Below are 18638 nucleotides of genomic sequence, written 5' to 3' on the forward strand. Positions count from 1 at the left end.
CTGCTGGGGAGAGCAGGGGGAGGTGCTGCCCATGAGGCAGGGGGTGGAGTTGGGGTGGTGTGGCACAGCATACAGGGCACAGACTGCCCCACCCCCACCCCCAGAACGATAGGAGTCACCTGGCCCCAGAGGTGCATGGGCGCTATCCTGCTGGGAGGAGACCATCAGGCCCTGCTGAAGCCATGAAACTGTCACTCCCCATCTTAAAAACAGAACACATGGCCGGCGCCGTGGCTCACTAGGCTAATCCTCCGTCTGCGGCGCCGGCACCCCGGGTTCTAGTCCCGCTTGGGGCGCCAGATTCTGTCCCGGTTGCTCCTCTTCCAGTCTAGCTCTCTGCTGTGGTCCGGGAGTGCAGTGGAGGATGGCCCAAGTCCTTGGGCCCTGCACCCCATGGGAGACCAGGAGAAGTACCTGGCTCCTGCGTCAGATCAGCGCAGTGCGCAGGCCACAACACACCAGCCACAGCGGCCATTGGAGGGTGAACCAACGGAAAAAGGGAAGACCTTTCTCTCTGTCTCTGTCTAATTCTGCCTGTCAAAAAAAAAAAAAATAAAGTTAAAAAAAAAAAAAGGAAAACAGAACACATCATGCACAGAAAAGCAGAGACCAGTGCGCGGTTCTATTAACCACAGAGACGAAGGCCTCCCAGGAAAATGCACACTCCCTCTACAGGACCACAGGTCAGCCGTAACTTTCACTTTTCAAAAGCCAAGTGTCAAGGCCTCGGGGACAGCCGAGAGCTTAGGAAGTGCACAAAGGCTGCATCAGCGGGTGCTGGGGCGCCTGGCCAGAGGGCTCGCTGTGGGGACGCTGGCTGCGGTCACCCAGGGGCCTGCCACTCGTGACCAGTCGGGAAGACCCACGGGGGCACAGGGCTAGCCCAGTACTGAACACCCCTGTGATCCAACCCCTTCAGTTTTCATGAGAAAATCCCCAGCCAGGGAGGGACCAAGACAGGCTTCAGCTCACTCCTGGGACTGGCAGCAGGACACAACAGGTGTCCCAGCTCTCAGAACAAGCCAGGGGCGGGCCCTGTGGCTCAGTGGTACAGGTATCACTGGGGATGGTCACATCCCGACCTGAGTGCCAGTTCAAGTCCCGGCACCTCTGCTTCCAACTCACACCTCCCTGCTCCGGGGACATAGGGGGAGATGACTTCAGCACTTGGGCCCCTGCCACCCAGGTGAGAGATGCAGATGGAGTTCTGGGCTCCTGGCTCTGGCCTGGCCTGGCCCTGGTTTCTGTAGTCATTTGGGGAGTGAACCAGCAGACGGAAGACCTCTCTCTCCACCCATGCCTCCCACCATCTCCCATCTGCGGTGCCTTTCAAGCAGATAAAAAAATAAACATATGTGGGGAAAAAAAGAAAACCAACAAAGCCACAGGCAGTCCCCGTGAGGCCCACACCTGCTTATGAACTCAGAACTGATTTTACATTTTTTAATGGTTAGGGGGAGAAAATCCAAACACCGATCTCATGCTGTACGCAAATTATGTAAAATTCCAATCTTGCAGGAACCCTGCTGCCACCATTGCTTCACGTACCGTCTCCGACTCCTCTTTCAGACCGGTCATTCCACGCGCTAGCCGGCCCTGTGCAGAGCACACACCGACTCCCACCGCCTGCCAGGTCTCCCAAACCTCCCCGTGCCTGGGAGCCTCCCCCACAGGAGCAGTGACTCAAACACAGGCTCCGGCCCAGCTGGCCTGGGCTGAGGCCCAAGGGTCTGTGTGTCCACCAGCAACACAGTGGTGCCAATGCTGCGGCTCCATGGACCACACTCGGTATCGGCAAACTCCATTCCAGGAGCGCCCAGAGTGCGGCCCCACCAGAATGCGAGCTCCCAGGCCTGCCCAGACCTGTTGAAACGGAAGCCCCGGGCAGGGTTTGAACAAGGCCTCCACAGAAGCCCCAGGCAGGGTTTGAACAAGGCCTCCAGGAGCTCTGATGCTGCTCGCCCCATGGCCAGCGGCCCCCACAAGGCCCAGGCTCCGGAAGGCGTGTGGACAGGCCAGCAGTACCTGGGCAGAACGCAGGCACAGGTCCCCAGGCGCAGGAACGACAGGAGCTTCCTGAAACCTCAAAGCTGCCGCCCGGCTGGGACGGAGCAGGCAGGAGTCTGAGCGAAAAGCCCAGTGTTTGCTAGAACGCGCCATTTCCGCTCCCAGACACCTCCCAGAGAAAACACGCAGCCGTCCGTCCCCCAGCGTCCTGGGGCCCACGAGGACACCAGCACCCACGGAGGCTCCAGCCCCTGGGGTACGACGCGCAGTGTCTGCAGAGCGCCTGCCGCACCTCCTGCACACCTCAAACCCATCTCCCGAGAACTTACAACACCTGACGGTGCGCAAAGGCTGCACACCTGTATGCACGCACGCTTCCTTTCTGGAAAGATACACAGACCGTCACCTCGAGCTGAGACTCCCGTGGAGACACTGACGACAAACCAGGTAAATTCCAGAGTGTGGGCGGTGCCACCCAGCCTGTGGTCCCCGAGTCCCTGACAATTCCCTTTGTGGCCACCTGGCCATGAGACCAAAGGGCCAGACCAGGCAAGCAACTGCTTCGGCTAACCCTGATTTCTTACAAGACTTTCTCCAGAAGGGAGGGAGAGCACTGGTTTATATCCTGGTGCAGCCAACTCCGTATCTCACGGAGAACCTGGATCAAGCTCCTGAACTGGCTGGCTCGAAGCTGCTAGGTGCCGTGAAGGAAACAGGAGGCGGGGCTAGGGTGGGAATTTAAACCAAAAAAAGTGTTGGAGAAGGCTTCCCTGAAAAACTTAGCCAATGCTTAAAAACACTAATGGGGGGGGGGGGGTTGCTGCCATGGCATTGTAGGCTAAGCCTCCACTTGCGGTGCCGGCTTCCCACATGGGCACTGGTTCAAGTGCCAGCTGCTCCTCTTCCCATACAGCTCTCTGCTGTGGTCTGAGAAAGCAGTGGAAGATGGCCCAAGTGCTTGGGCCCCTGTACCCGTGTGGGAGACCTAGAAGAAGCTCCTGGCTCCTGGCTTCGGGTCAGCTCAGCTCCAGCCGTTGTGGCCATTTAGGGAGTGAACTTGGAAGACCTTTCTCTCTGTCTCTCCGTATGTCTGTCTGTAACTCTGCCTCTCAGATAAAAAAATAAAAATAAAAGCCACTCAAGGAAGAAGAGAGAGGACCACAGGAAAGTGCGTGGGCCAGGGAGGAGGCTGGCTTCACTCACCAGGAAGGGGGTGCAGACCCAGGTGAAGGTGCCCACGGCCGCCAGGTAGGCAGATTTCTTCAGCACCTTCAGCTCCTCCTGCCGGATGTCCATCACCTTCTCCTTGAAGGCCAGCTCCCAGGCGTACAGCTTCAGCACCTTGATCCCGTTGAGGATCTCATTCATCAGCTTAATCCGGTTGTCTTTGCTCTTCATGTGGGCCACCTTCAAAGACAGGGGCAATCAGCACCACTGTTGCTCGGGCTCACCACCTAAGCTGAGCTTTTAATTCCATTTTCCATGAACTCTTTTTTAAGGCTTATTTGCAAGGCTTATTTGACGGGGCGAGGAGGGGAGGGAGCTTCCATCTGCTGGTCTGCTCCTCAGATGGTCACAACAGCCAGGACTGGGCCATGCCAAAGCCAGGAACCTGAAACTCCATCTGGGTCTCCCACATGGGTGGCAAAGGCGGGCGTCTTGAGTCATCTTCTGCTGCCTTCTCAGGAGCAGTGGCAGGGAGCTAGATCAGAAGTGGAGCAGCCGGGACTCAGCCTGGCACTTGGATATGGGATGTGCATCGCAGGCAGCGGCTTAACCTGCTGTGCCACAGCACTGGTCCCAATACCACCATCTGTAGTAAAGATGGGCTTTCCTGGGGGTGGGAGAGTGGAATCTGTAAATCCCACAAACCCTACTCTTGGCCCTGTGACCACACATAAGGACTCCCCTATCTCGGAAAAGAGGGGCTGGTGTTGTGGTGCAGAGGGTTAAGCCGTCTCCTGAGACCCCAGCATCCCACATGAGCGCTGGTTCGAGTTTCGTATGCTCCACTTTCGACCCAGCTCCCTGCTCGTGCAGGTGAGAAAGCAGAGGAAGATGGCCCAAGCGCCTGGACCCCTGCACCCCTGTGAGAGACCTGGAGGAAGCTCCTGGCTTCAGCCCTGGCCAGCCCTGGCTGTAGCAAGTATTTGGGGAGTGAACCAGCGAGTTGAAGCTCTTTCTCTCTATATAACTCTGCCTGTCAAATAAACAAAACTTTTAAAAAAAAATCAAGGAAAAGAAAACTGCTTCCAAGCCCATTGGGCTGGACACTGGGGCAGCCTATTAAATTTAAAATCGAGGAACAAAGTCTTCATGCGTCAGGGAAGAGGGGGCACAGGCTCTACCCTCTGCTCCAACGGTGGGAGAGGAGAGAGGATGATGATGTTCTTTTCTATTTATTTTCTTGAGTAACTCAAGAAATACTGCCGTGTCTCTTACCCTGACTGGTGCTGGTCCTGACTGGGGCATGTCCAGGCCCTCCAGCCATTGAGAGCATGAACACCACCCAGCTCTTGCAAATGCTTAGAAAGCTGCCTGGCAGGTGCAGGCACTTGGTGCTCAAAAGGACCCTTTGCTCAGGGGTTTGGTCATTCCTGAGTCACAGGTGAGAACACTCAACGCTGCCCAGGGAATCAAGGGTGACAGCTGCAGCCCCACACTCCTGTCCCCCCCCCTCTCCCCACCTCACAAGGCTCTCACGCCTGCAGGCCCATGTCTCAGGTGTGTTCTGCCCGGCCACCTATTGCCCCCACCTAGGAAGCCGGGTCGAACCCCATGCCTGGGCCCGCTCATGGTCAGGGACCCAGAATCCCAGGAACGGGCACGGGCTTTCAGCACTGGTTAAAACCCCTCAAGTGATTCTGGTGGGCTGAGAACCCCCAGAGTCTACACAGAAGGACCCTGGGCTGGGGGGGGTGCAGCTTGGAGCCCACCTGGTAGGTCTTGGTCTTCATCGCCATCACAGCATTGAAGGGCACCATGAGGATCATGACAGCCACCCCGGCCAGCACGGAAGGACCCAGGTTCTGCGGAAGAGAAGAGACGCTCGATCCCCCGCCGGATGGGAGAGAACAGGGCCTGAACAGCTTCTGGGGCTGGTCCTCCCCACATCCACTTTGCCCAGCACTCCGGGGACTGCCTTCCTCGCACCCAGACATGGGGCGTTCAAATTCTGCTTTCTCAGGGTCCTCCCAAGCTTCCTAGGACTACGCATGCCCACAAGCCGTTGTCGGATGCCCCTGGAGACAGACAGTATTTGCAAATTAGAGTTTCAGCATCCGAGAATGGCAGCCAGGCACCGAGTAGAAAACAGGTTAACACAGCAGCCGCCTGACTGCTTAGCCGGCTTCCAGGCTGTGTACAGGTCCAGGTGGCGTCTGGGAACGTGGCCTTCACGAGGTCTCCCTCCAAGTGCACACTAGACATACAAACATCACACTGAATCACCTCTTCTTCTGACACACGGGGCGACGGATGCCTATGGGACCAGCCCCCAGGGAGTGACCCAGTCTCGACTGGGCTGTGCTGGGTGCCAACACCGTACGAGTAGAAGGCTGGCTCGTGGCTGGGGAACAGCGCATCCGTGTGACTCCAGCCAGGGAGAGCCTCGGCGCCTTCACCCTATACTAACTCTGCTCGTGAAAATCTCAGGCGTGGGTATGACCCAAGGTAAGCATGGGAGTCCTGGTGGGCCACAGAACCTGCCGTGATTCTGGGTAACGAGCTGCCGCCGGTGCAGGCTGCCACAGGGCTGAGATCCAACACACTTCTCTTTTGACAGCAGTAATCGCACAGAGACCACCCCGACTGCAAACGCCTCCTCAGCTCCGTCTTGCCGCCAAAGGAGCGAGGGAACCTAGGTGCTCACGCCTCTGGCTCTGCCACGCGTGGGTAAGAGGTTCAGACCTGTTCTCCTGCCCCGTGTGCCGATAGGCCGAGACAAGAGGGAGACCTATGGCTTTGCCCTCCTTTCTAAGCCACACCCAGAAACAGACCCCTGAAGAGGGTGACTGGTGAACACGCATGTAGCCGGAACACGCCAGGGTACCGCCAAGAGGTCACGGGAGGATAGAAGTGAAAGATCGAGTCTGGTGCGGAGAAACGTTCAAATCCATTGCCTTTTCTGTTTTAAGAACATGCATTTTCCATGAGCTTTCTGCAAACTCTCATGCACATGGATTTAAAAAATTTCTGCATCAAGGCCGGCGCCTTGGCTCAACAGGCTAATCCTCCACCTTGTGGCGCTGGCACACCGGGTTCTAGTCCTGGTCAGGGCACCGGATTCTGTCCCGGTTGCCCCTCTTCCAGGCCAGCTCTCTGCTGTGGCCCAGGAGTGCAGTGGAGGATGGCCCAGGCCCTTGGGTCCTGCACCCCATGGGAGACCAGGAGAAGCACCTGGCTCCTGCCATCGGATCAGCGCGGTGCACCGGCCACAGCGCACCAGCCGCGGCGGCCATTGGAGGGTGAACCACGGCAAAGGAAGACCTATCTCTCTGTCTCTCTCACTGTCCACTCTGCCTGTCAAAAAAAAAAAAAAAAATTTCTGCATCAAAATAAAGTGAGCTCAAGTTCACGTTCCATGAACGTTCCGAAGCACCCTCACACACGAGACTAGAGGATAATGGGATTTGTTTCCTTCTACCTAGACATTCAGAAAAACAGGTGTGTTCATCCCTTCAAAACTGTTGCCCTAGGGGATGCCACTCTGAGTACCACAAAGATGCTGCTGCCACTCCAACAGGCATCTCGACTATCCCTGCCGAACCAAGACCAAGGCATCCCAGATCAACTCCAACAGCGAGGAACTCCAACACAACGAGCAGGCGCTGCTCTGTGAACGCGATCTGCTGTCACTCATCTGCTTGTCCTGTTTCCTGACCACGGGACCCTCACTATGGGGCAATCAAGGCTCAGACACAGAGACATGTCCGAGGGCACAGAGCTGGCAATGGGCCTACCCCATCATCCACTCCCCTCGCTGTGTTTCTCCTGGTCAAATGCAGAAGTGCGGTTGGTACGACGGGAGGAGGCAGGCTGTGAGCGTGTGGTGGGCAGCCAGGGGTGCACCTGCAGCCCTGCGCCACGGGGAGCCAGCTCGCCTGGGACACCACCCCGCCATCCGAGCCCAGCGCGATGCTAAGCGACGTTCCTAAGGGCTCAGGAAGCAACCCCAGAGGTAGCTGTGCAGGAAGCGCTGTGTGAAGACTTTTCACCCACAGCAGCCCTGGCTGGAAAAGCGGACACCGTGAGCTGCCCATCTGTAAAGTCATCTGCCCAGGGGTCACAGTTCTAGTGGGTTTTCTCCCTCCAAGTCCAATTATGATCAGTCTGCCCAGCCCTGGCCATTGCGGCCATTTAGGGAGGGAACTAGCAGGTGGTGTGTCTGTCACTCTGCCTTCCAAATAAGTAAGTAAATCAAAGATCCTCCGAGTGCCTACCGTACACCAGCCCTGCTGTGGCTCTGACCACAGAGAGGATACAAAAGCCGTCAGATGCTGTGTGCGCGGGCAGCTCTTGGGTGAGGAGGGCACGCCGTCACAGACTACGGAAGGCAACAGTACACCAGTTCTTACACCAGAGCCATCAGACCCAGAGGAGAGGAAGCCCGTGTGACTGACAGGGGCACAACCAGCAGTAGTGGCCGCTGGCGCAGCCCTGGCGGACGGGCAGGACCACACCCCTGGGAGGAAGGAAGGAAGGCCCCTCCTGGAGGAAGGAAGTGCACGAGCAGAGCTCCCAGATGAGGAAGAACAAGGCACATGTGTCCACTAAGCCTCTTGGCCCATCATCATTTCATTGGATGAAAGGACTGTCAATCACATCTCTTCTACAGTGGGATAGGACACAGGACCCAGGCTGGCCAGGCTCAGAACTCTGCCTCCTGGGCCACTCGCGTGCTCCCTGCGACTGGCTGGGGCACACAGGTGCGGCCTTCTCCTCCCTGGAAAGATGACCTGAGCCTCAAGGCCATGAAGGCCACGTGGGGAAATCCCACCGAGAACGAAGCCAACTGAGGAAAACGGGGTTGAGAAATGGCAAAGGCGTGAGAATGAGCCCTTCCGACAGTGACGACAGCGCTGGAGCTCCTGGATCCGCCAGCGCCCAAGGTTTTCCAGTACGCGCCTCCCCTGGCCACCCTTTACTGGCTCAGGCTGCTGGCGGGTGGATGTCTTTGCCTCGCCGAGAGCGTCTTCCCCGACAATGTTAGGAAGCGGTGATGAATGGCTTGGTTAGCACTGGAGAGGATACAGGGGAGGAGGCAGCGTGCACATCTTGGGGCTGTTAGTCACAGAGGACGCCAAGGAAATACAAACGCAAACAAGCGCCATGCACCAAGAGAGAACTCAACCCGACGAGCCCGGGGAGGGGCAGGATGTCCAGGAGCCGGTTAAAGCAACAGGAACTCAAATGGGAACCACGGCGAGGAGCGCCCGGAGCTATGGCCTGCTCCGACTCCCGCCCCCGCCCCCACGTCCCTCCCGCCGCACGAAGGGGAATGATGTCAAACACACACCAGCCACAGGAGGTAGAGAGCAAGGATGACTTGCAGAGGGGCTGACCAGATCATGTTAATGTACGTGGCCAGGTCCATGAACCGCTGCGCGTCCACGGACATGAGGTTCACGATCTCGCCCACCGTCGAGGACTTTCTCGCTGAGTTCGTGATCACCAGCGCCTGCCGGACGAAGCGGAGGCAAAGAAGGTGAGGGCGGCAGGTGACTCCCCTCGATGTCCCGGGGACCGCGGGGCCCTCCCCTACCTTGCGGTAGACGGCGCCGATGACGGCGGTCTTGATGCGCATGCCGCTCACGAAGCAGATGTGGAAGTACTGGTGCAGGACCAGGGTCTGCAGGCAGGCGCTGATGAAGAGCAGCGCCGTGTAGAAGTACCCCTGCCAGTCCGGGGCCTTCGTGTCGTTCACGAAGTTGATGAGCAGCCTGTGGGGGAGTGGGGAGAGGGCCCGGGATGATTCTGCCCTGGGGCTCCTGCACCAACGCCCCGTCTCATCATCAGCAGACAGACGATGCTGACAATGGCGGCGAGAAGGCAGAGAGGGAGAAGGTGGCACCCCAGGGAGATGGAGGAAGGGAGAGAGGGAGAAGGTGGCACCCCAGGGAGACGGAGAGGAAGGGAGAGAGGGAGAAGGTGACACCCTAGGGAGATGGGGAGGAAGGGAGAGGGGGAGAAGGTGGCACCCCAGGGAGACGGGGAGGAAGGGAGAGGGGGAGAAGGTGGCACCCCAGGGAGACGGAGAGGAAGGGAGAGAGGGAGAAGGTGGCACCCCAGGGAGACGGGGAGGAAGGGAGAGAGGGAGAAGGTGGCACCCCAGGGAGACGGGGAGGAAGGGAGAGAGGGAGAAGGTGGCACCTCAGGGAGACGGAGAGGAAGGGAGAGAGGGAGACTGTGGCACCCCAGGGAGATGGGGAGGAAGGGAGAGGGGGAGAAGCTGGCACCCCAGGGAGACGGAGAGGAAGGGAGAGAGGGAGAAGGTGGCACCTCAGGGAGACGGGGAGGAAGGGAGAGAGGGAGAAGGTGGCACCCCAGGGAGACGGGGAGGAAGGGAGAGAGGGAGAAGGTGGCACCCCAGGGAGACGGGGAGGAAGGGAGAGAGGGAGACTGTGGCACCCCAGGGAGACGGAGAGGAAGGGAGAGAGGGAGAAGGTGACACCCCAGGGAAACGGGGAAGGGAGAGAGGGAGAAGGTGGCACCCCAGGGAGATGGGGAGGAAGGGAGAGAGAGGGAGAAGGTGGCACCCCAGGGAGATGGGGAGGAAGGGAGAGAGGGAGAAGGTGGCACCCCAGGGAGACGGGGAGGAAGGGAGAGAGGGAGAAGGTGGCACCCCAGGGAGACGGGGAGGAAGGGAGAGAGGGAGAAGGTGGCACCCCAGGGAGACGGGGAGGAAGGGAGAGAGGGAGACTGTGGCACCCCAGGGAGACGGAGAGGAAGGGAGAGAGGGAGAAGGTGGCACCCCAGGGCGATGGGGAGGAAGGGGGAGAGGTGGTAGGCAAGCCTTCCGGACGCCTGGTTTTGGGCTATGCCTTTTTTACGCTGGCTCTCTTGCTCCCCGACTCCCGGGACAATCCCACACCCTCCGCATCTTGGCTCCAGGGGAGCTGCCTGGGGTCCGGCTGCTTGCAGCCCACGCGGCCCTCACTCAGACGGCAGCTGAGTAAAACACACAGCAAAGCCAGGACAGACCGACCCCCGGCTGCGAATCCCCGCGAGCACGCGCCGGACCTGGTGGTCACGAGTGTGGCAAGGAGGTGCAGGGGCACCGGCGGGCAGGGCAGGGCAGGGCAGGGGCTTACTTTAGGATCTCGGGGCCGGCAAACATCATCAGGTCGTGGATGGCCTTGAAGAAGAAGCTCATGAGGAAGTAGGGCCCGAAGGTCTTGTACAGGACCTTGAACAGGGAGGGCTTCCGCTCCTTCTGGGGCGACTTGACAATCAAGGCCTCCGCCTCCTCGTTCACGTCCATCTTGGAACCCCCTTTTGGCTTGGTGGGATCCTTGGAGGAGGAGTACATGATCTTCACGGGCTGCCTGGAACACAAGGAGGCAAGGCAGTGCTGGGGTCTGCCAGGGAAGACACAGCCAGAGACCGCTTCGCACGCTGGCTAAGGACACAGCCTCAGGAGCCATGGGGTCAAAGTCGGGCTTGGGCAGCTCCCAGCTGTGGCATTTAGGCAAGATCTTGAACTTCTGCCGGCCTTGGCGTGCTCATCTGTAAAATGGGACCAAAGCAAGACCTACCTCATGGGGTTGCTGTGAAAAGTGAGTGCGTTAAGGGATGCCAAACCCACACCGCCGGCTTCTCGGTGGAAACTCACACAAGCCAGTCTTCAAGTTCACAGGGTAACTCAAGGGACCCAGACAGCCAGAACCATCTTGACAGAACAAAGTTGTTAGACTCCGGGTGAGTGTTGGGCCCAACAGTTAAGACGCTGGTTAAGATGCACACACCCTGTACCGGAGGACCCGGATTCAACGCCCAGCCCCAGCCCCGACCTGTGGCTGGCTGCTAATGCAGAGCCCAGGAGGCAGCAGGTGATGGTTCCCAGGCACCCACGTGGGAGACCTGGATTGAGTTCCCAGCTCCCAGCCCCAGTCCAGTCCCAGTCATTGTAGGCAGTTGGGGAATGGACCAGAGGATGGAAGCGCTCTCCCCCTGCCTTTTGAAGGAAGGACTGAATAAACAAAATCATTTTTTTTTTAAAAGCTGGAGGGCTCACACTTGCTGATTTCAAAACTTAACTATACAACAATCGTAACCAAGACAAGCACAGTGAGGCCGGCACTGGTTGTCCAGTGCCTTAAGCTGCAGCCTGCAACAACAGCATCTCAAAGCAGCGTCGGTTCGAGTCCTAGATGCTCCACTTCCGATCCAGCTCCTCCTGCTAAAGTGCCTGGGAAGGCAGCAGAAGACAGTGCAAGCGCTTGGGCCCCTGCCACCCATGTGGGAGACCCGGATGGTGTTCCAGGCTCCTGGCTTCGGCCTGGCTCAGCCTTAGCCGCTGTGGCCATCTGGGGAGTGAATCAGAGGATGGAAGATCTCTCTCTACCTTTCAGATAAAAGTCCAGATAAAAACCCAACTGGTTTTGGACAAGGGTGTCACCTTTGTTCAACAGGGAAAGGACGGTCTCAGAGACGTGGTGAAATGGGTCCAGGATCCAACTCTGCTGCCACCCCCGTAACCCCTGGTAGCTTCCAAAGCCCCGGGGCCCCTCCTGCACAGCACGGGAGCAGCAAGAGCCTCACTCCGCGAGCAGGTTACAGCACACACATGGCTTCCTTCTTGCCTCCTCCTGGGTCACCCGCCCTGCACGTGGCCAACGGGCAGGTCCTGAGGACTCTCACGCAGTGCCCTGGAGAAGCCCCCATGGTGAGCCCCTGCCGACAGCCAGCACTAACTCGCCAGCCGTGTGCGACCCAGAAGCAGATCCCATGGCCCCAGGTGGGCCTGCAGACGGCAGCAGCCCCGGCCGCCAAAGTGACTGAGACTTCACGGGAGACCCTAAGCCGGGACATCCACCCGGCCATGCCACGCCCTGGCCCCTGGCCCCGAGACAGGGATGGAGGTAGTGAATGTTTGTTCATATTTTTAAGTAGGTAATTCTGCGGTAATCAGTTACATAGCAATACACTGCTACACCCCAGCTTTCCTCTCCCAAAATGCACACACCCTCATGTAGTCAAATCATCTCCCAGTTCCGCAGGTCGGAAACCTGAAGTGTGTTCAGCCTAGCGGTTAAGACACCAGTAAAGACACATCTCGGCACGTGTTACGGCACAGTGGCCTAAGCAGCTGCTTGGGAGGCTCACATCACACATCAGATGCCCGGGATCAAGTCCCGGCTCCTCCGCTTCCCAGTCAGCTTCCTGCTAACGTGCCAGGGGCAGCAGGTCATGTCCACGTGCTTGGGTTCCTCCCACCCAGGACCTGCACAGAGTCCCTGGCCAGTGGCTTTGGCCTGGCCCTGCACCAGCTTTTGCAGATACTTGGGGAGTAAATCAACAGTTGATTTTCTCTCCACCTCACCCCTGTATTTATCACACATTCCCAAACAAAAAATGAACACATCTTTTACAAAAGACACATCTCACACTGGAGCACCTGGGCTTGAGACCTGGCCAGCTCTGCTCCCGAGTCCTGCCATCTGCTGACGCACCCCCTGGAAGGCAGGGGTGATGGCTCAAGAAGTGGGCTCCCTGCCACCCACACGGGAGACCCGGACTGAGCGCCTGCTCCCAGCTTCAGCCCAGCCCAGTGCTGGCCACCGCAAGCATTGGGGAATAGGAGTGTGTGTTCTTCCTCTCTTACCTCATCTCCCTCCTGTAAGAAGTTTGCAATTGTATGAGCCCTGCCCGGAGAACCCAGAATTTTCTCCCCAATTCAAATAAAAAAAAAAAATATTTACACATTTGAAAGGCAGAGCAACAAAGAGGCAGTTACAACTCCCATCCCCTGGTTCACTCCCCCAAATACCCATCACATCCAGGGCTGGGTGGGGCTGAAGCCAGGAGTCAGGTCTGCCACCTGGGAGGTGGCCCCTGGGAAGTCTTACTCCATCTGCAAACCTGTGTCCTGCGAGGGACGGCATTCACAGTACTGGGGACCAGGATACACACATCCTCCTTCCCACAATCTGATTACCAAAAGTTAAGGGCAGCTCGGTCCATCAGTCGGAATTCCAGGACTGACCTCAGGGAAAAGCCTGGAACTGCCACATCTCTGATAAGGGAGGAATTTGTGACTGTGATCCTCAGGCTTAAGGGATCAGAGTCAGGTGAGGAATTCACATCAACTGTGAAGGAACCTCCGCCTAGCCGGGTCAAGATCATTATCTGAACAGAGCCTGGGAATCTGCCTGATAATCAGCTGAGCCCAGGGTCACCCCTGACCTCCCCCGCCTTCCCTTTCTCCTTTAGAGACCTGAGAACCAGGAAGGCTCCTTAGAGACCGCAGGTGCCTGCTTTCCCCACAAGCTGGCCAGCCCCGTGAACACCCCCGTCTCTGCTGGATTGGGGGTCCGGCGTGGCACAGCCACGGCCTAACTTCTCAAACCTCAAGGTCGTGGACATCCTGGTGGGCGTGGGGAGGAGGAGGAACCACAGACCCCAGACCTCCACTGCTCTTCACAGGATCACAGGCCCCACACAGGGTCTTTCCCCACTCGCTCACTCACTCGCTCTCCCTCCCTGAAGCCAGGCTTTTGCCTGGGATGCACACTGGGACTTCTTTTCACCCATAGAGACCCACCCTGTGCGTTCTCTGCACCCCTTCCTGAATGGGGCCCTGGTCCTGTTCCACCAGGGCTGTCCCGTCCCTGGGCTGGTCTTGGAGGGCCAGGACAGCTGCTGAATGGAAAGGAAGGAGGACAGAAACGAGGGCCAAATCCTGGCGGCAGAGGCATAGTGGGAGCAATCAGCCACGCCGAGTCACAAAAGGACAACCGCCAGCGAGCAGGACATGGATGGAGCCCCCAGCAGCAAGCACCACTGGGAGAGGACTCTGGGCCGGACAGACAGGCAAGGGCTGCAGCAGGCCCCGACCCGGCGGACAGGCGAGGCGGAAACGTGGGCTGGGAAGAAGAGGTGCTGGTCAGGGGAGCGGAGGCTACATTTCAACGTGGGCTAAGGCGGCCATCGGCCACTCACCCACTTACATTGGTGGATACCTGCCGCAGGCCAGGCACAGGGGCCAGCCACCATCCGGGGACCCGTGAGGCAGCACAGCAAACATGACCTCAGGGGCTGCAGGAGATGTGCTCCCACGTGGCTGCCTAGAGGAGGTGACGCTTAAGTGGAGACCCGGCCGGGGAGGAAACGGGTGTTCCAGGCAGAGGGAACAGAATGAGTGGGCTTGGAGCTATCTCCAAGAACTCGGGGGGGGGGGGGGGGGACACAGGGAACAGAAAGGGCGTTTTAAGCAAGCATCAGAGGAGGTCCTTGTTTGGGGCTCAACTCTTGCACTAAGCCCCAACAGACCAGGCTGGAAACCAAACTGGAGGTGCTCTCGCCCAGGTTCCACAGCGCCAAGCTGTTTCAGAACCTTTTAACCGACCTGAAGAATGAGGAGGAGAGAGAACGGCCCGGCTCCCCAAACAGGACTGGTCGTGAAGATCCCCCTGCCCTCTGCTTACACAGACCGGGGGGCCAGAAAGAACGCCGCCGCTCATCTCTCTGTCGTTCTACCTCCCGGTCCCGGGAGGAGGACCGACACCTGTGTCTGTGGTTTCTGCTCTCCAGCCCTGGGCTTGCTGGAACGCCTGTTTTATGAAAAGCAGTGTTGCCGATTCAGGTGGTGACACTTCATTGCAATTCTGCCTGCATCAAAGAGGAAGGAGGGGCTACGAGGAGTCTTAGAAAAGCCCGTGGAACGTGCGCATTACGAATAAACCGTGCGTGAACTTCAAACGCGTCAGCACCACACGTATTCTTTAATCCCAATCCCCATGAAGGTTTTGAAGTCCCCTCCCGTTGCTGGCTTCATCACCTGTGGAATGAGATCCTTATAAAGCATCTGCAAAGGCAAAAGCTTAAACTTTAGAAGGCCTCCCCATTGTAAAATTCTGTATTTTCTGAGTGTCGGGAGCTTGACCTTTGAACCGGAACTCCAGGACATCACAGAAGGGTGGGGCCGTCGGCAGTCAGGAGAACACGTCTGAAACCCAGAGTCGGGCGTACCGACCCCCGGGGCCTCCTAAGACCCTGCAGGGAGAGCACGGTGGCAGCTGGATGTCGGTGGGCCCCGCACAGCTTACAAACAGATTCCAGAGCAAGCTCTCTTCCTTATTCTTTTTGTCCCTCAAAAACAAGGGTTCCGGGGTGGGGGGTGTTTTGCCAACTGCCCTGGGGTGACTCATGACTCGCCAAGTACCTGTCCCTCTGACTCCTTCTGTCCCCTCCTGCATGGGGGAAGTTCCCAGCAGAAATATCCCGGCAGGTGTCCGAGCAGGTGCAAAGTCTGCATTACTTCCAGGTCCAGACCAAAAAAAAAAATCCATATGGGGTGTGTATGTTTTTGTATACTTAAATATACCTTGATCTTTATTTTATTATAACCACTGTGCAAACTGCGGGACGATCCTATTTTGTTGGGGACTTTGCCAAGCACTGGTCACCACCCTGTGAAACCTCCTCCCTGGGGGGTCAGTGTCGTAGCGCAGTGGACCTGCAATGCTGGCACCCTGTATCAAAGCGCCATGGTCAACTCCCAGCTGCTCCACTCCCGATCCAGCTCCCTGCTAATGTGCCTGGGAAGGCAGCAGAGGATGGCTCAAGTGCTTGGGTCCCTGCCACCCAAGTGGGAGATGTGGATGGAGTGCCAGGCTCCTGGCTTCTGCCTGGCCCGGCCCTGGTTGTTACAGCCATTTAGGAAGTGAACCAGCAGATGGAAGTTCTCTCTCTCCCTCTGATGCTCTGCCTTTCGAATAAATAAATCTCAAGGTGCTTCCAGTGCCGGGAACCACAGAGGGGAGGGGTGGGTCCCAAGGAGGTGCCAGCGTTGACGCACTGGAATGCCTGTCACTTTACTGTCAACGCCTCGCCTTTGGCCTTTCCTCCCCTGCCCGGGGACAGCTCCACACTGACCGCAACTCCGCAGGAGCTGGCGAGCGCTGTGCGCACTGCCTTCGAGACCAGGACGGGTGTTGGGAGATCTGCGCAGGGGCCTGGGAACCACTCTCGCCGTGTCTTTCTGTGAGTGCTGCTTGGGGTCTCTGTGGGTTTTCTGCTGTCTGCATTCCTTCATGAAACACAGACAACCGAAGAACACGGTCGGCCCTTCTCTCGTCCTGATGGCTTTTGTGCGCACGGGCACCTCAGAAATTCCACGGGAAAGGGAAGCTCATTTTGCTGCCAAGGAAACTGAACATCTCATCTTCCAGCAGCACGTTGAGGATCTCCCTCACAGGCGTGGGTTTCACGACTTTTTGCACCAAAATCAATTTGCCTTTTAATCCCATTTTTCCACGAATGTTTTGAAGTACCCTCGTCTTTAGGCCGACACGTGGGCACACCCACAAAGTTGCACGGCCAGGACGGTGAACTTGGCCCACTGGGACCCTCCGTCAGTTCTCCTGCCTGCACTCCCTACAACTGCAGCCAGATGACCGCAGCAGTGTGGCCTCTTTTCGGTCCGAGGTCTTCACTTGGTGTCACCAGGGGACAGAGCCCCGCGGAGATGCACCCCGCCATCCGGAAGCACCTGGACTTGCACTCAGAGCAGCTCCGGCCCTGGCTCCCACACAGCAGCCGCAAGTCCGCACCAGTTTTCCTCTCTCGGGTCTGTGCCTAGGAGTGCGACAACTGCTGATACGCTGACTCCATTTTTCTCACACACACAAAAAATTACCTAACTCCATCCAGGTCCACAGAACCACTGCTTATCCTGGCCGGCAGGAAACACGCTATCCAAGACGAACTTGATTCTGAGGGGGTTACAGTGGCCGAGAAACCCAAGCTGGCCCCTGCCCGGGGTTTGTGCACCTCCTCCCTGGAGGCCCGGGACCCCCAGCATCCCCCAGGCAGCAGGGGTCCCACTCCTTTCTCCAGGTAACCAGAAAGTCCCAGGTGCAAGGGGCCGTGCTGGGGAACCTTGACCCCAAGAGGACCCTCCTCCTCCTCCCTTCCTTGCCCTCAGGGCTGCTGGGAGCCAGGTGTGGGATAAACAAGTGGACTACCTGCTGGTGTCCTGAGGCAGGCAGCCCTCAGCCCTCGGGGACCAGGGCATTAATGGAGCAGCCGCAGGAGCCTGTGCTCACTGCCTCCAGCCCAGGGCCACGCCCAGTGAATCAACACAACTGCAACCTGCCAGGGCTCCGGCATTTGTCTCCCAGAGAGCTCAGGGGCTCCGTGGGCAACACCAGGGACTCGGATGGATGGCAGTTAGGCCTCCATCATGCTCTCTGCCCCTACCCCTGCCCTGAGGACACGCCTTCCCCAGGGTAGCCCAGGTGGCTGCTATAACAGAATTCATGGCCTGGAACCTGCCCGTCTTCTCAAACCCAGAGGCTCACGGCAGGCAGTCGCCACCTAGGACATCCACATTCCACAATGGAGCACCTGCGTCCATGGCTGCTTCCAGTCCCAGCGTCCTGCTGATGCGCACCCCAGCAGGCAGGAGGTGATGGCGCAAGGCCTTGGTCCCTGCCACCCACGTGGAAGACCCGGATGGAGTCTCAGGCTCCTGACTTCAGCACGGCTTTGGAAATGAACCAGAGGATGGAGGATCAGTCAGTCTCCACCTCTGTCAGTCTCTTTCTCTGCCTTTCAAATACAATTAAAATAAAAGCTTTTAAAAAGTCTGTCTCCCACAGCACGAAAGACGCTTGCAAATGCTCCTTGCCTGCTCCCCCACTCAAGCCACACTGCCTGCCTGCTGCTCCCTGGGCACCTGCGGACCACCTGGAAAGCTGTGCCCCAGGCACTCACACAGCTCCTCCCCCACCTCCTCTGGAGGCCAGCAGCCCTGACCACTGAGTCTACAACAGCTCCCCCCACGCTGCCTCGTGTCAGTCTCACCCTGACACTACTCCCGTCCCAGGTTTCCGTCAACGCACGTGGGACTACTCCCCGCGTCCCGACTCACGCGGCAAATGCACCAGACGACGCGCCTGCCTGCCTCGCTCCACTGTGAACCCCCAGGCCCTGGACAGCACCAGGCACGAGACCGGCATTCATCAGCTAAGGGCCAGAGCAGTGTGAGAGTTTCTGGGTTCAAAGCCCGTCCTCCTCTGGGAAGCTTCCCTGCCTGCCTCTCTCAAACAGTCTCCCACACCCACTGAGCTGTGGTGTGCCGCCCGGCCGAGCAGTCTGCGAGGCACGGGCAGGGAGAGCGGTGGAGCCCAGCCACGAACGGGGCAGGTGCTGCGGGCCAGGCTGCAGGGGCGGATTTGAGGGGTCCACGTGGCTGGGCTGTGGGGGATCTCCAGGGGTCTGCAAGGCCACTGCTGCAGCAGACGGGCATCTGCGTGGGTGGCCTGGGGAAGAGCTGCCCTTGCTCTCCAGGCGGGCACTGGCAGAGGGCCAGGAAAGAACAGGCAAAGGACAGCGGCACCCCGCCCTGCATCTACCTCTGATCATAGCACCAGGGCCCTCAGTTTCCCTAGCTGAGAGCTGCACCC

The 18638-nt window shown here is 58.3% G+C and overlaps 1 protein-coding gene across 1 annotated transcript in view; it reads right to left on the reverse strand.

The window, feature by feature from the left end:
* The window catches only part of ABCC1 (ATP binding cassette subfamily C member 1 (ABCC1 blood group)), a 132437-nt gene that overhangs the window by 48041 nt on the left and 65758 nt on the right, over positions 1–18638 (reverse strand). The window contains exons 8-12 of the mRNA XM_062179593.1: positions 10320–10553; positions 8771–8948; positions 8525–8686; positions 4944–5036; positions 3211–3414 (exon numbers count right to left, since the gene is read on the reverse strand). Coding sequence (XP_062035577.1) covers positions 3211–3414; positions 4944–5036; positions 8525–8686; positions 8771–8948; positions 10320–10553 — 871 coding nt within the window. The remainder of the gene's footprint in view (positions 1–3210; positions 3415–4943; positions 5037–8524; positions 8687–8770; positions 8949–10319; positions 10554–18638) is intronic.

Source organism: Lepus europaeus, chromosome 21 (genome assembly GCF_033115175.1).
Source record: "Lepus europaeus isolate LE1 chromosome 21, mLepTim1.pri, whole genome shotgun sequence".
NCBI lineage: Eukaryota > Metazoa > Chordata > Mammalia > Lagomorpha > Leporidae > Lepus > Lepus europaeus.